The sequence below is a fragment of the Haliotis cracherodii genome, unplaced genomic scaffold (assembly GCF_022045235.1).
Source record: "Haliotis cracherodii isolate W230 unplaced genomic scaffold, xgHalCrac1.p SCAF_1, whole genome shotgun sequence".
NCBI lineage: Eukaryota > Metazoa > Mollusca > Gastropoda > Lepetellida > Haliotidae > Haliotis > Haliotis cracherodii.
The window spans coordinates 67,231,589-67,248,243 of NW_027266264.1; the positions used below are offsets into that span (position 1 = coordinate 67,231,589).

General features: G+C 37.5%; 2 protein-coding genes across 5 annotated transcripts in view; one reads left to right on the forward strand and one right to left on the reverse strand.

Annotated features, from left to right (window-relative positions):
* The window catches only part of LOC139460522 (casein kinase I), a 51,803-nt gene extending 37,386 nt beyond the window's left edge, over positions 1-14,417 (reverse strand). For all 4 annotated transcript variants that reach the window (XM_071242162.1, XM_071242224.1, XM_071242023.1 and 1 more), the window contains exons 1-3: positions 13,934-14,417; positions 13,678-13,718; positions 12,502-12,571 (exon numbers count right to left, since the gene is read on the reverse strand). In XM_071242162.1, the coding sequence (XP_071098263.1) occupies positions 12,502-12,571; positions 13,678-13,718; positions 13,934-14,117 (295 nt within the window). In that variant the 5' untranslated portion in view covers positions 14,118-14,417. The remainder of the gene's footprint in view (positions 1-12,501; positions 12,572-13,677; positions 13,719-13,933) is intronic.
* A 460-nt stretch (positions 14,418-14,877) lies between these two features.
* LOC139460818 (centrosomal protein of 120 kDa-like) overlaps positions 14,878-16,655 on the forward strand; it is a 32,783-nt gene continuing 31,005 nt past the window's right edge. The window contains exon 1 of the mRNA XM_071242330.1: positions 14,878-15,002. Coding sequence (XP_071098431.1) covers positions 14,957-15,002 — 46 coding nt within the window. The 5' untranslated portion in view covers positions 14,878-14,956. The remainder of the gene's footprint in view (positions 15,003-16,655) is intronic.

Sequence of the window (16,655 nt, forward strand, 5' to 3'; positions counted from 1 at the left end):
TAGTAGGGTCTCGTGTACCTATCAATTTAATGTTGCAAAATCATTGTTATCACACAAACAGTAATGCATATTGATCATGTGTCCAAATACTGAATAACACACATGAAGCTCTGTAGCTGAACCGGTATTTCAAGCAAGTGTTTTGTTTGAAATGTCTTTAATTTTGCGTAAGGATGTTTCTATCCATTAAAAACAAACTAGCACTGATAAATCTTGGATATATTTCATATAAGTACACAGCATCTCTAATTTCCAGACCAATTTGAGAATATACGTCCATGGATGACTGTCTGCATAGTAACATACAACATATTTCTGCTGATCAATAAGCCGCCACGAAAATAATCCTGGCCACTGTGTGTTGCTGTAAATGTCACACGTCATCCACTTGTCTTGGCTGGTCTTATCCAGTCATCTTATTGACAACACTGACAAAATCAACATTGGTGTTCCGTAAGATGTGATCAAACCCTCATACCACATAAGTGAGTTTGTCCTTCTTGTGACAAAATAAAACAGATCTTGGTGCATATTTTCATGGCCACCCCACCTTCCCATAAAATGTAATACACGTATGACAAGCATAATCCAATGGTGTCCTTCCTCACTGACTAGTAGCATCTGAAGGCAATAATTCTGAACCTGTTTTCAAAGCTTTTATTTTAATACAAACTGATAATGTTTTTGTTATACTGGTAAATATTATTGACTGCACATATGAGACCTGTAATGATCCGGGTTAGAATAGGTATTCATCAACTCATGCTTGCCGTAAAAGGTGACTGACAGGATTGGGTGGTCTAGTTTGCTGACTTTGTTGACAAACAAACATTATGAAAATTACTTCAGGAATAACACATTACCATTCCTTGTTATCATGGTTATAGATTGAACAGGAATTACATGTCATGTCACTACATGGGAATTAATGGATTGGTCCAGCTTAAATGATGCACTGGCCCACATTTGCATTGGGCAAAGGTAACAAAGAAACTACTCAGCAGAAACATTCTCCTTGAACACATTTCCTTACAACTTGTACACTGTACAATGTATGTATAAGTTAATGTAAAACACATCCACCATCCTCCACTGATGCATGTGACCTATTCTGACATCACTACTTTGAGTGCACAGAAATTATCCCACAAACTACCTAATGTTATATCCAGTTATGATAGCCCCATGTGGTAGTCAGGAGTGTGACTAACACCTCATACACTGCTTTTCTATGGCTCTCATGCATTGTTCAACATTCAAAATGCAGTGAAATGTTGGTTTTTTTTCACACAGTGTGGAGTTACGCATCATATTCAGGGATTTGTTCTGAAATCGAGCAAGACATTGAGGAAAACATTAAGATCACTCTGTACAAAAATGTCTTGTTAAATGACATGACAAATAAACAGTCAGCAAATAAATGTAATAAAGGAATAAAATCATAGGAGGAATAAAACGAAAACAAAAAGAAAATGCCCATTCACAAAAGTGATGAAGAGATGTTGGTTCGCTGGTTGGGAAGGATTGCCAGACTGGTCAAAACCGGTACAATTAAGAGTGCGGAGGGTCTCTATGAATCCAATTTGCTCAGCTTTGTCACAGAAACATGTCCATAGTTGGATTATCAGCACCACCCTTTTCATAATAACCTCACCACCTTTACCACAGCTGTCATATTTATTCCAATGACACATATACAGGTCCTTGAATACAGGAAGTTGGAAAGGCATGTATAGGCAAGTTATCGATGAGGTCTGCCAATTGACAGACCATCAGATTTCAGAAGCAGTGCAGTGAAATGGCCGTAACATTTAGTGTTGGGACAAATCGACAGTCTGTTGGCCCACAGACTTGCCACTTGGTAATATCTTGGGGAGGTTTAGCTACTGCAAACTGTTGGAAAATCAATAAGAGCTTTCACAGCAGATTATCCTTACCATCAGATGGGAACAGTGATCTGCAGCGTTCAGGCCAGGTTCTGGCCTTCACGCTTCCAAATTTCTCAAAACAGGTCACTATTATATCAGCTGAGTTTTCTTCTTGGTGTCTGATTGTTCATTATTAACATGATTAAGATGCTGTAAATAGGTATCTGCTTGCTGTGTCATGTTTACATTTGACAGCAAATCAATGACAACTTGTGCAGTTCATGTAGTGCTGCATGTGGTTCTGTGTAATGTACATTCTGCTTCACATTCTGATTGAATACAATCAAGTATAACAAGTGTAAGTGTTCCAGTTTCACAGAGAATCACTGCATTTGGACACATACTCAGCAACATGGCATGCATAAACTACTAGATTAATAAGGAGGTATGATTGCAATAATTATTACTACTCATATCCAGAAGTGTGAATTCAAGCACTTTGCAAATTTATGCAATAAAACTTTTGACATTGTGAAAACATTTCAGATATCTATCTTTAAATCGCCTGAAGGCAGCTGAACCTAAAAAACATACCCAGATGATCAACATTTGACATTTAAATCCACCTACCTCGTCATACAGTGTGCAACATGAGTAGGCTCTTGATTAATCATTGAACAATCTCTATTCTAGTCTCAGTGGCAACTTGTCATAAATTACCTGAACGGAAATTGGCGTTTAAACCAAATATGTCTTTCTGTAATATATTCAAGTATTCATTTAAGATCATCATAAGTATCAGACAAATATTGAGTGAGATTAATGTAATGCAACAATACGGCAGATGGGTGGCTCTCATTAGTTCGCTGGAGTTGATATTCAACAATATGTCTAGACAATAACCCACACAAAATTCCAAATTCGTGGTTCAAGATTTCCCAATAGTATAATTATTTGACAGTTGATTAAACTTCCCATGTTGAATTGCAAAGCTCTGAATCTGAAATCTAAAATTTCATCTGTTAAATTCTGCAAGAAGGATTACATGTCATTTGGGAATTTACACTTTTCCAATTTAGGCCAAAGAAAAGAATTAATATTTCTCAACAATCCTATTAAAATCACTGATGGAAACATGGATAGGCAGGGTAACAAAACCTTTGAGAGGACAGACTATGAATCTAGTACTGTGCATGAAATTAAGCATTTAAGTTAAAGGGTCCTTGTAATAAACCTTATGTCAAAATACTACACAAGCAAACCTTGAAGACTGATGAACCCTCCCAAATCTCTAAGACTGTATCACCAATAACTTTACACGCCAAAACATGAAATCAATATGAAAATCATTTGAGCAGGAGCAACCCTTTGACCCAAGCTGATTTTCTTAGGATAAGCAGACAAAGACACTTATGAACATATAGTATAAACTACATCTTGAGTCTTGGATAAATGGATGATATCACAGAAATTTCGACTAGTTTGCGACCTATGCTGCACCAACTGTAAGTGCATTTGTCACTAAAATTTCCACTTAGGCAATTTATTAAACGCCTAAATTATCAATTTTTTTACAATTGACTGAAAAATCAGTCCATTTATTTTAATATGATAATCCAAGCATAATTAGTCTATTGTGATGTTTTTAAACCCTTTTGAAGTTCTTAATAATGTTCAGTCAATCTTTTAGTGTTAAATACAGTGACAGATTTGTCAATGACCAAAGTATTTAAACATTATATAAATTGACTTGAATATATGCATGCCTACAAACAAAAAGGCATGTGAAAACAACCAAGTGATCGGAGAACTTCCCAACGAAAATGTAGAGGAACAAGAATGATTCCGTTCAATGGTACAGCAAAAATGAAAACAAAATGCAATTATCGTAATTACAACTGACCAAGATATATGCATAGTATCAGGCAGTTACCATGTTCAAGGAGAGTATCTGTGAATATCCCCATAAAGTAACAATATACCATATGTCTGCAGCTGTACAAAGAAACGTGCTCCATGTCACGTGTCTTTGTAACAATCTTAATATTTTTAAATATATATACTGTATAATCAAATTTTCGTTGTATTCATTGTAATTCCTGTATTCTAATTAGCTGAATTGGTCACATGTTATTGCATTCATTTCCCAATGAATGTAAAAAATTGTGCCACGCCCACCAAGGCGCTCTACTTGTATTACTGCGGAATGTCGGGGAATCCCAATATTACAGTCGAGGGAATTCCCTTTCTCCTCAGTGTATCGTCATGCACAAGACATTTAGTGACATTCATGCACATTTGGGTTTCATTTCTAACTAGCATTTTTCCAACTGTGTTATCCCGTTTTCAGGTGAGTAATGTTGAATCTGGCGATACCTGACCATGTCATTGAAACAGCCGCCTTCTCCCTGACATATTTCTTCCGGTTCGTTACAGTCTGACTGTTGCAGCTCTTCTCGCCACTTGCCTTCATTGACAGGTCCTATGACCACTGCTTTGATCCTATTGACTGGCTACTGACTGTAGGCGCGTCAAGTTATGTGCATAAATTAAACGATCACCTGATTCATGTAACACCACTGTCTGTATTCATACACCTGGAATGTTTATCAATCTCATCATTTTTGTCTGCTTTGATACAGACAACTGTTTTTTGTGTTAAACTATTGTGGATAAAACATGTTTGATGTTGTCAAATTTAATTGCAGGCATTGACTCTATTTTTTCCTGGTTCACTGTGGTATGAATCGAAAAACCGATGTGCAGACTTTCGTAAGAATCCACTACAGCCAGATTCTTACAAACGTCTGCACATCGTTTTTTCCATTCATACCTCAATGCACCAAAAAAGATACACAGTAAGTCCTTAGATAGATTTTCTGGATAAAATACCCCATGTACATTTTGCAACAGATCGTGCAACTTTCTTTCAGGTGTTTCACAATGGCTGTCAAGTCGCAGTAGTCGGCTGAGATAACCAACATGAGAACTATTTTCATGATGTCCACGGTTCCTTTAAAAACTCCATTGAGTTAGATAACAATCACCAATCAATAAACGTATTATCGGTTAATCCTTTGAACAAAGTATGTTGTTTTAACATCATCACTTCACGCCCACATATGGGTGTATTCTGTCTGCTTTAGTAAACCTACACATGTGAACACTTACTTTTGACAAATCCACTGGGCAAGATAACATTGCATATATAATTGGTTAATCCTTTGATGGATGTTTTTTTTGTAAATCAACTAATCATTCCTCTCTTGCTGTGCTGTCATGTACATATTACATAACATACATTTCACCCCACTTCAGACCTTGACTCAGATTGAATATGATTACCCTGACACAAGAAATTCCAAATGGGAATCCTTGTCAGGTAATCAGAGTGGTGCTACCACTAATTATACCTGTAATATATTCATTAACTGAGCATCCAGTGAATGTTGACAAATACGCAGCTGTAGGTTATACCAGGAAACATGGATGATAACAAGGCAGAAGTAATCGTATTATCTACGCAATCTGAAATGTGAAAATGCTTTCACTGCAGGAATACCTTTTTTATATTAAACTATAATCATAAGGGTATTTCAAAATAGTGACATTCGATGTGATTCTTCTGTTGTTTTTACCGGTTTGTTTAGGTAATTGACAAACTAACGAGGCCGTTTGTAATATCGAAATATTCGTAGATCGTGGGTAACCGATCAGTATTTAGAAAAGTGTATAGATATTGCCTGAAAGTTCTTCTCTCACTCACGGTGGCCAGTGAGACCTGGCGGGCAGTGTTTGACAGCCGTGAAGAAGCCAGAGATTAATGTTCCTTAAAGACTTTCTCTTGACATCAGGATCAAACTTATAGTTCTGATTTTCTCTTGACATAAAATTGCTTGATGTCAACCATTTGAACATGTCTGATAACGTCCATGTCATTTTTCTGTCATTTCCGGTGCCCTAAATGAGCCCTTATTCTTCCTTGTCCCTTGTAACACATTTGGCAGGGAAAACAAACAAAGCAAACGTTAATGTTGATAAGACTATGAAGAAACAACTCAAATAGCACTGTGCACTTGTCCTTTATTGTCAGCACATTGTTTGCTGTACCGGGTCATAAATAACTATATGATACCCTACTTTCCTATCCCTAATCTCATAAGGAACATTGTGACATTCAACGTCTTCAACAAGTAACAATATTTTGGGTGCAAAATTCTGTTTGTATATTTTTAATAAAACCTGCAATGCCATGCATTACTTATGTTTGGAGTAAGGTGACATTGATGCAACTAAGCAACAATAGCTACAACAGCAACAATTGCTCATAAAATTCACCTAACTGACAGTTCAACTGATAAGAAATAGTGCTTGGATATTTGTCATACATTTGAAAAAGAGTTGAAACAAAACTTGAGTAAAGCAACATCAGCATACTATACACACATTAGGAGAAATTGCTCAACATTAGGCAAAGTGAAAATGAATTAACAAAACAGAAACTCAAACAGGAAGATGGACACCCAGAACATGCTCAATGTTCAGTGTTGTAAATGAAACACCTCTGGGTCCTTGAGGTCGCTCCTTGAGCATTTGAATGAAGGGTCGACCTAACTTTCTGAACATTGAGGTTTATTTATCAACATTGACGACTGAGAATCAATGGCTCATTGATTTTCATCCTTCACTTAAAACACTGATAAATATGAGAAGTGTAATAATGTAAGGCAATTAATCCTCCCACCCCAACCACCATCTCTCTCTCTCTCTCTCTTTTGTGCCTTTACGCCTGTGGATATGTCATATTGAAGGGCAGTAATTCAGTCTTCATCACTTCAAACTTAGCGGTAATTTCCATAATCACTTTGATATGTATTTCACAATAAATCATATTGACATAAACACATACACTAATTTGAGTTGTTTGACTGATATCTTACATCAACCTTCTTTTTGTCATACCATTACAATCTACTGTATTAAAGATTATCACACAAGTAATTTTATTGGTATTTTTCATGTCGTAAAACTAACAATAGCATAACTACTGGTATTGCACAGCAGGACATATTCTGATATGAATCAATGCAATGTATGATGATCAATGTATCCAGAACACATGGTACACACTAGCAGTTTGTGATAAATGGATATAATTAGCAGTGACCAGGGTCAATTAAGCTGGTAATGTTTTCAGTAACTATACTCGGGACATGGGGATCTGCTCCTACATTCTGCTTGACCAGGAGATCAATCTGTTGTGGTAATTATTCATTCACAAGCGTAAGCTATCACATGCACTGTTCAGCAGCTGTCTGTATCTGCCAATACAGGACGAGGGATGTTTGTAGTCACCTGCCGATTCAACTGTGTTTAGTATTGTTGTGGCAACAAGTGATAAAACAGGGCTCAGTGCCAATCTGTCCCAAGTAATATTGTTAAGACAGTGACAGTGTTAGCACAGACTTAGATATCATATCCCGTCATTGATTTCAAACCCCCTCCTGAGGATACCTTTTCATGTAACAACTCAGAATCAACATGATATCTCCTTTCTGACCTTCAGTGTACTGCAATCTGTAGATACTGGTTTCAATGACAGACAGGACACGACAAGGCTCTTGTACAAGGCGACATTATTCAACATGGTCTGAAGTGTTATGGTGGCTCATAAAAAAAACACCAAGGCTACTCCAGTGAACAGGGCGATACCTAAATACAATTGGTCAACCAGAGATTTCAAATCAAAACATATCTATCTCTCATTCGAGACTCAAACCAATGTCCTATCTGTGACTTCTCGCATCAAGATTTGTCATGGTTACCATGACATAAACATACTTGACCTGTTACAGATTTTCAGTCTCGGTGTTTTACGCGAAGCACAAATGTGCATCCAGTACGCACAAATGTAGAAAATGGATGCAGAAAAAAATAATACTGCCTCCCATGGACACAAAATAATATTCATTCCAGGCTCTAAAGTTATTATCTCAACGTACAGTACACTACACCATTTCATGACTTTACAGGACCCTCATACTGCCTGCAAAGACCCCTAATATTAATCATTGGGTGTCTCCTGGACCCCCCTTTTGTAAGTGAAAGTAAAACCTTACAGTCTACTTGCTTGATCATGAATTTGGTATTATTTTCAGAATATCTTAGCATATTGACAAGCATGAGCTGACCGTACCAGACCCAGCTGAAGTTTTGTTAAGACTTGAGCTTCGAACAACTTAGTTTTTGTTGTTCTATTGATATGTTCATGATCTTAGTTTGTTTTTTGTTTGTTTGTTGTTTAACCCCGCAATCAGCAACATTCCACCTAGATGACGGTGGTCTGTAAATAATCAAGTCTGGACCAGACAATCCAGTGATTGACAACACGAGGATCGATCTATGCAATTGAGATGCGATGACATGCATCAACCATGTCTCTGACCAAGCCTGACCACCCGGTCCCGTTAGTCGCCTCTTACAACAAGCATAGTCAACTTTGACAGCAAGCATGGGTTGCTGAAGACCTATTCTACCCCCATGACCTTAGTAGTACTAGTGATAGGTATTGGCCTGACTTTTGTATTGAAATATAATGCAATAATGATTCATGTCTAGCAATATGTACCACAATATAATGCATGTGTTCTTTCATCTGTAGTTTCTTATGAACCTGAGCCAAACCATTTTCAAAATGCTTCAAAGCGGGGAAAAGACCAGACATTTCGCGGTAGTGACAGATGTCCTAGTGTGGGGGATGGGGTGAAGTTTATGGCAGTATTGCCCCCCAGACCAGGGCTTCATTTCACAAAGCAATCTTAAGTGCTAAGGTGATCGCAAGTCCCACACTTAAACATAGGCTAACTAAGCACTAAGATGGTTTTGAGGAACAGGGCCCTGCAACAGTGTGTGTAAAAGCTATGCCTGATGTCCTTAAATTGCTGATTTAACTTTGAATTTTAGGGTACTACAGTAATCCACATTGACTGATGCATAGAAGGTGTCTCAATTTTAAAACATTCCACATTAACAAATACATTTTGCACCATTTTATTTAGTCTTGCATGCTTCATGTGTGTGAACACAAATGCCATTTAGAAAGTGGTCAAATGTAACAAATGATATACTTGGGATAACACTTTATAAGTAAAGAACAGATTCTAGTACTTTTTTGGTTGAGTGCCATCAGGGATTCAAACCCATACTGCCAGAGTGAGGCACCTAATTGCCAGCACACAAAACCAGACCATTTGTTACATTTGACCACTTTCTTAATGGCATTTTGTGTTCATAGCTTTGGGCCAGGGGAGCCGTGGCACAATGAATACCTTGATCTACCCTGGGAACCTCTTACCTCAGATCACACATTTTTTTTGCTTAATGCAGTACTCAGCAAATATTCCAGTTACATGATAACAGCTTAAATGGTGACTACATCATCTTTGAATGTTGTTGATCAGCTTGGGGCACCGCATGGCTACTACAGACTGTAATAATCTGACTTTAGCCACAAGGTAGCTACTTCATGTAACCAAGTAAACGATTTTGTACTTCACATTGAAAAACCTGTTGACATGCACATGCATAAACTGTAACAAATTAAGACATCATAACTTTATTATTATTATTATCTGAGGTGAGTGGAGAGATTTTAAGATGTTTATCATCCTTGAAAATGAGGCCTGTATGGTAGCTGTAGCTCTTTTATGCACCCGGGAGTCTATTAATCTTGCACAAGCCTTTGACCCAGGATCTATGTAGAGGTTGGTGTGCATTCTATTTAGTGTTAAATGCAGGCATATCTTTACTTTACCAAATCCTTAATTCAACAGTAACACAATGGGTACATTTGCAGAAAATGACCATGATCACCAACACATCACTGTATTAGAGACATTGCATCTAATTGAGGCTTGTCTTCTAGTTTTTAGACAGTACGCATGACCTGACATCAATTAGAGGCTGATGTGTACTCGAGGTCCGGTGTCTAATAGAGGAAATATCCACAGTACCATCTACTAGTACTAGTGGGGATAGCAGCACGTCCAAATGATCTGATCCTTATGACTGAAGTAGCCATTAGTTAAACTAATTAGTTTCCATGGCAAGATCAGGTGTGTACTTTTTACGAAGTGTGTGACTTGTCAGAATGTGTGCCATCATACACCAAAGGTTTACATGACACACACAAATTACAGGATGCTGCAGTATTCAGGCCCTCATATCTATTTGAATAAAAAGCGTCGGTAGCACAGCTTCTGCATTGGAACCGAAAGCATTACTATGCAAACATAAAGAAACAATATCGGATTTGACAGCGGTCAGTAGAGCACGTGCACAGCTGCTATGGGAAACTGTCAAAGGTAGTGAATAACTTTGGCTGTGTCCATCTAAGCCTATTGTAGTAAGGAAAAACAGTGTGATAGAAATGGCGATGATAAACAAATAAGTGACAAGTGAATTTCTTTTGGTTAGTCTAAATCGAAGTCTTGACATTAAAGCATAAAATCCATGGCACTGAGCAACCAGTATCCATGTGTATCAGAATTTGTTATCTAAAGTGGGAGATGTGCTTTTTCTTGTATCAGTTATCACAAATAAATGAGCAATGGGTTTTGATCTCCGAACATGCTGAAGATGTCTGTTATTTTGCCCAGTCTACCACGTTCAATGCGCAAAACATTCTTGATAAGAATAACATTCTCTGAAAGTAGCATTGATTGAAACACATCCCCTTTCTCTTCTCCACTGTCAGCCATGTTCCGCGTGGTGTGACGACAGTGAGTGTTGTAGGTGGCCGAAATGTGGACGGATATGACCGAATGTGTTTGGTTCCAGAGTGGCTCAATCTCATTAAAATCAGACCTTAGTTCTCATTACCACTAAACAAAGATCTGAAGGCATCCCATGAGGGGTCACGTCAGAATGACCTTTTATCCAACCAATGAGAGCGTCGCTTACCAGATCATGAAAGTGACAGTTGGAAAGTGATTTCTAATCATACAACCTTGAAAACTTTAACACAGGGTATTCCGAACAATAGTTACAGGTTTAACGACTGAATTCATACAATCTAGACCATCTTTCAGTCATTGCCAGAATGTTTTGTGTTTGTTTAGGTTTCAAATTTGTAATCGAGAATTTGTCAAAATATGTTTCGAAGCGTAGTCGCCAATTTGAAATTAGTGCCGTAAAGCACGAGAAAGCTGCCTTCTGATTGGTCATTCTACTGGTCGGTCAAAGTTCGTGCAAGGTCGGTCTGACGTGACCCATAATGGGATTGTCCTCAGATCTTTGTTTAGCGGCAGCAAGAACTAAGGTCTGATTTTAATGAGATTGAGAGTGGCTATTCAAATGTGAATTGCTGTTATGACGATAGTTACCATGGTTACTGCATTTATATCCCATTTGAAACTATTCCTTTGCACTTGGTAGCTATACACATGACATTGCTCCCACTAATTCCGACAACCCCCTTTTTTTATTCAAATATATAGGTGGGCCTTAAATTGATGACTGTGCATAAAACAATGCCCACTCATAAATGCAGCAGTTTGCATTCAGAGAAAACAAACATCACTTATATGGATCGATAATATAAAATTGTAAGATTCCAAATGATCCAAGATGTTAAACCTAGTGTAGTAACAAGCCTGCCAAAACCTGTTCCGTTTCTGAAAAGCGTAACAAAACACAATGCTACAAAAAGTTTTGTCACACAAGACAAAGCCCACTGTTACACAAACAGGAAAGTTCTGTCACAAACTTGCTACCTAGCTCTGGCTCATCTGTTCTCTACTGGTGGAGAGAACTCCAAACTTTGCACCTCTAATATGTGTACTTTCCTTTCATGAATCTTAAACTACAGTAAAATATTTTTTTACAAGTTTGGAATACCTTTTCTTTATCCATTCCCTGCACATCAATCACTTCATATTACATGTAAATACCAATATACTGATATAACTAATGTTCAATCGTAAAAACACCAATTAAAATATACAAAAATCCATCAAAAAGCTCTGTGTGTGTTTGTGTCTGTCTATGCCAAAATCTCATGAGACTACTGACTCGAATATGGCTCTTAGTATCATTTTCAGTAGAATTTGTTTTGTTATGATAAGGACTATAATCAGGTATAATCAGATAATTAGGTGAGCTTACAAGACTGAACAGAATTTTACTAGACCCTGGCTTCGGACTAGTGCAGTAGTGGCAACAGTCACAGATTGTATATCATTGCAATAACTGATAACTATAAACATGTATACATGCACTGACTAACATGACTGCATCCCCTGTGGACATTCAAGAGTATAACAGGCCATCAGGAGAACATGCTTGAAAGAACAACAAGCGATTTCACACAAGCCAGAGTTTCTAATGATTTATGTTTAAGGAATCCAAGAGCTAAAACTAAGGACATTTGAACTGACATGTACAGGGTTAGAAACTAACAGTTTTTGTCCACTAGTCCTTATAATGATTACATATAGCAAAACCCTTTAAATGGACCAATTTCTACTAGTCCTTAGGATACCTTTACTATTGGGCAGTTTGGTAAGGACTACAGGACTAGCGCCAATTTCTAACGCTGGACATTCAATTCAAACAATGAGCTTTTATTTCTTACCTGCTTGTCCAAGTTGTTTATAGAATCTGTACTCCAAATGCAGCTGTGGTGCCCGAGATTTCATAGGCTCCTGTGTATGAAGAAACGAAAATATTGAGTGTTTTGGAACACCTGCAGTATCTTCATGACACCTTTAATCAAATCCATAATAACAGCTTTCACAATAAGAAGTATATTGTACAAACATAGGCTTTTGAGATTTTTTCAAGTTTGTTATTGGTGATTTGTTGCAGGCTTAAGGCCAAATACTGGCCCCTGAGGAGGTCTAGATAAAGCCCTGCTGCATAATGCAGGTGTAAGTTTAGAACGGGGCCTTGTGCTTTTAGCCCCTAAATTTGAAAAAGGCCCACATTTTAAATACAACAGGGCATTTTACCATTGTGCTGTATGGGCATAGCTCTGGAACAGTTCAAATTATCAGATAAAGGGCCCATGTCAGAAAATTCCTAGTGAACACTGCATATGTCCCGAGCATCCTCATTCAAGCCAGGTGAGCAAGCCTCATACATTGAGATATCACTGTCTCAAAAGACACCCCTTCAGGAATTACAAGGACACATGTGCTTTCAGATTTTGCTGTCATTGATACATGGTACATGAAGTTTCTTAAAAAAAATTGCATAGTGAAAAGAATATGGTGATTTGAAAGAACAATGATGAAGACTCAAGGAATCATTCCAATTCCTACATTAGATTCATTTTCATATTGTGAGATTTGTGAGGTTTAAAAGAACTTCATGAATGTTTTTCCATAAATGACAGCAATTTCACTTGCACTTGCGTCCTTGTAACTCTATTCCGTGGAGGGGATTGTACACTTAGTGAACATGATGATTGTAGACTTTAACAGAATATTAATTCATCTACCAGTTTTGTTGAGACAAACATATCACTGTGGTTTGCTATACCCGACACCATAGGATCAGTATGCCTTTGATGGTAGAATAGCACAGTAATGTATCACAACAAGGCCTAGTCAAATTGGTATTACCTGTAAAACACTGAGAGTAAATTAACTTAGCCCCAGTATAAACATCTCATACTTCACGTGTCTTGAAGTATATGTTCACTGTTTGTAAAAACTTCAAAACACAAGCAAAATAAGTGTCAATACTGTCATCCAGTCACATTTCATTGATCACTTATCTATATATCACTGGTTGTTATCATACTTACCAATTTGATTGCCACATGCTCGTTGTTGTACAGATTCTTACCTGAAAAACAAATGTTAAGCAACTTAAATATGACATCACAGGATGAATCATACAAAGCTTGTGACACAAGGAAAAACTACCCAAACATCAGTATGTATTGGCACTCACAGCGTCATTGTTTATTTTTCATTAAGGTCACAAGTACACATTCACACATAAAATACCTTAGAGTCTGGTCACTTCAGATCTTATATGAGTAAGTACTAAATACTTGCCTAGACGCAGTTCACCGAAGTTTCCACATCCAATCTTTTTTCCAACTCGAAAATTTGGCCCAACCATGAGCACACCCGAGTTGCTAGAAGCACTTTGCCGGTTTGAACTGTGCATGCTTCTGGCACTAGATTTCCGTCGTGTTTGTTCGTCACTTTTTTCGTACTCTCTTTTTGGTGTACTCATGGGGATTTTTATGTAGAGAGCCACTCTAAAAATTAACTAGGAGGTAGGTATCCAACTGAAATAAAATCTGAGATTGATCTCAAATAGGCGATCTAGTCGACCAGGGCTGCCAAGCCCCATCTAATGCCCCTTCCTGGTTCTTCTTTGGGGCTCCTTGAAAAATCAAACATTTCTGCTAGGTACCGGATAAACAAAAGATCCCATTCCTTTCGTTCATTTCAACGAATATGAATAATTAGATCAACAAATTAATATATTCCTCCGTCAGATATCTTGTTTTCCTGTCTCAAAGGCCGTCTATACAGGGGAACTATAACATTCGATTCTGTCAAATTCATCCGCGACCGCAAATTGTTGAAGGGCAGGTACATTTATGACATGAATTCCATATGTGTTTTCCCAGGAGGTTTGATTGGGGTCTTGACCTGCTACTGATTATATCTTGAAAAGTTTTTCACCTTAATTATTGGGGGTTTACTTTTTTGCATCGGATGGATATTAACAGGAAGATGTTAATGATTCATCCGGCTGCGTGCGCACTAAGGGATTCCCCGTTACCAAGTGCGGAACTGTCTATTTGCTGACAACGAACAAATAAACGTATATATGTGCGATCCAGATAATAACAACGAGTCTTAAAGATTCTGTGATTTGATATATTTTGAACTCAATCGTCAAATGGTTTCAGTAATTTAAATGGCATAATGATAGGTCAAATTTGTCAGCTGATTAACAGCTGACGTCACTTCCGTGTCAACAAGCATGGCGGATGTTTTCGAAATTTGACTCTGCTGATCGGATCATGTTTTTGCAAGTTTAGCCACATAATTTTGCCTGAAATGACGGGAAAGGAGCGTTATCTTGTTGTTATTTCTGTTTTGGAAGGTATGGCTATGTTAATTTGTTATTCCTGTATATATAATGTTGCAAGTTTACCATGAAAACTTGAAAAGTAAAGCACCTGTCATATTTGCAGGTCTGATCTCGTTTTTGATACAGCGGTTTCCTTGAAATCGCAGAAAACTCTTTTTAGATATAAATGTAGACGTAATGAACAATATCTCTTATTATTAGTCAATTGATCATTTGCATGTTTTGTGCAAGTTAATTACTTTTCTGTGCTTTCATAATAGCTGATATAAAGAGACTGCATTAAGATAAATGTGCACTACATTGCAGTCTTAGAATTTTGTTTGGTTATAGCCAAATTCCAAATTGTAAGTAAATGTAACCTATTTTTTGGAATTTTTTGGAAGCAGGTCAAAAAGGCTGCAAAAAGTAAAGTTAAAAAGGCCACTGAAGATGTCAAAACGGTATGAGGTCATTACAATAAAGAATAAAAACACTGAAAGGTTTTCCTCGTTGGGTGCGTGCTTCACCTAATCGCAAGTACACAAAATCAGCGATCTAACACACTCAGTTACCAAGACTGTCCACAAAAATGGAAGTCCGACAATAGATGATCTAGATCACAAACTTTGTTTAACCCACTGGAAAGTGTAAATTGACACGGCTCAGTGGCTGATGTGGTTATGTTGCTGACTTTTTTGTGCTGGCGATAAGGTGCCTCACTCTAAGAATGTCAGTTCGCATCCTGGATGATCTGGACGGGAGTAAAAAAAAGTGCTTGAATTTGTACTATACTAAGAAAGAACATAATGCATGACACAAATTGTAACTTGTGCTCAGTTTCTTTTTGTAAGAATTTGTATGACTCATCAGGATATGGTTTTACTGTCTTGTAGATTTTACCACAGGCTACCTGGAAAAAAATACTGGTAGCCATATGGCTGCTAGTTAAAAAAATAAACTTTGAGGCCTGTTACTTTTAAATTCTTGGGACCACAACTCATGTTCGAGACAACCAGGAATTTGACAAATCCAGATTACTACAAGGATGAATATAATAAGGGTTTGCCAGGAATGGTCTGAGTTTGATGCATCTGACGGGATGTCTTAACATTTAACTACTGGTAATCCAGGATCAGTTGAACCAACTCACAAAATGAGTTTGAGACATGTTGGCAGTCCACAGAATTTGGGCAAACATATTTAGTTTGTTACAGGTAGAGAGAGAGGGTGTACGCATGTTGTGCATGTTCAGGTCATGACAATGAATTTGACAATGTTCTCATGGACACACATGTTGCTCAAAAGTGTATTAACATGATTAAGAGGTCGGTGGGTCAATATGATGCAAGAATGTCCTAAAAGTTGTTTTATAAAAGTCAATTACAAACAAATTAACATTTTGAAGCTAGGCAAGCATGGCCAGATCATACATTCTCAGACTCGAGAACTGGCTTATAATGCCATAAATGACATTGAGAAAGAATGTACAAATAAATCTCAAACATTATTAAAAGTTCGCAGTCTGTATCTACGCCAAAGCAAATCAGAGCAGAAGGTATCACTCACAAGGCGAGAGTAGTTTCATTAGCCCAGGAGAATTGCAAAATCGTCAAGTTATAAAATCCCAACTTGACGATTTCAACCAGTGCGCTGTTCACCAATTTGTACATTATTCGTATGTAGTGC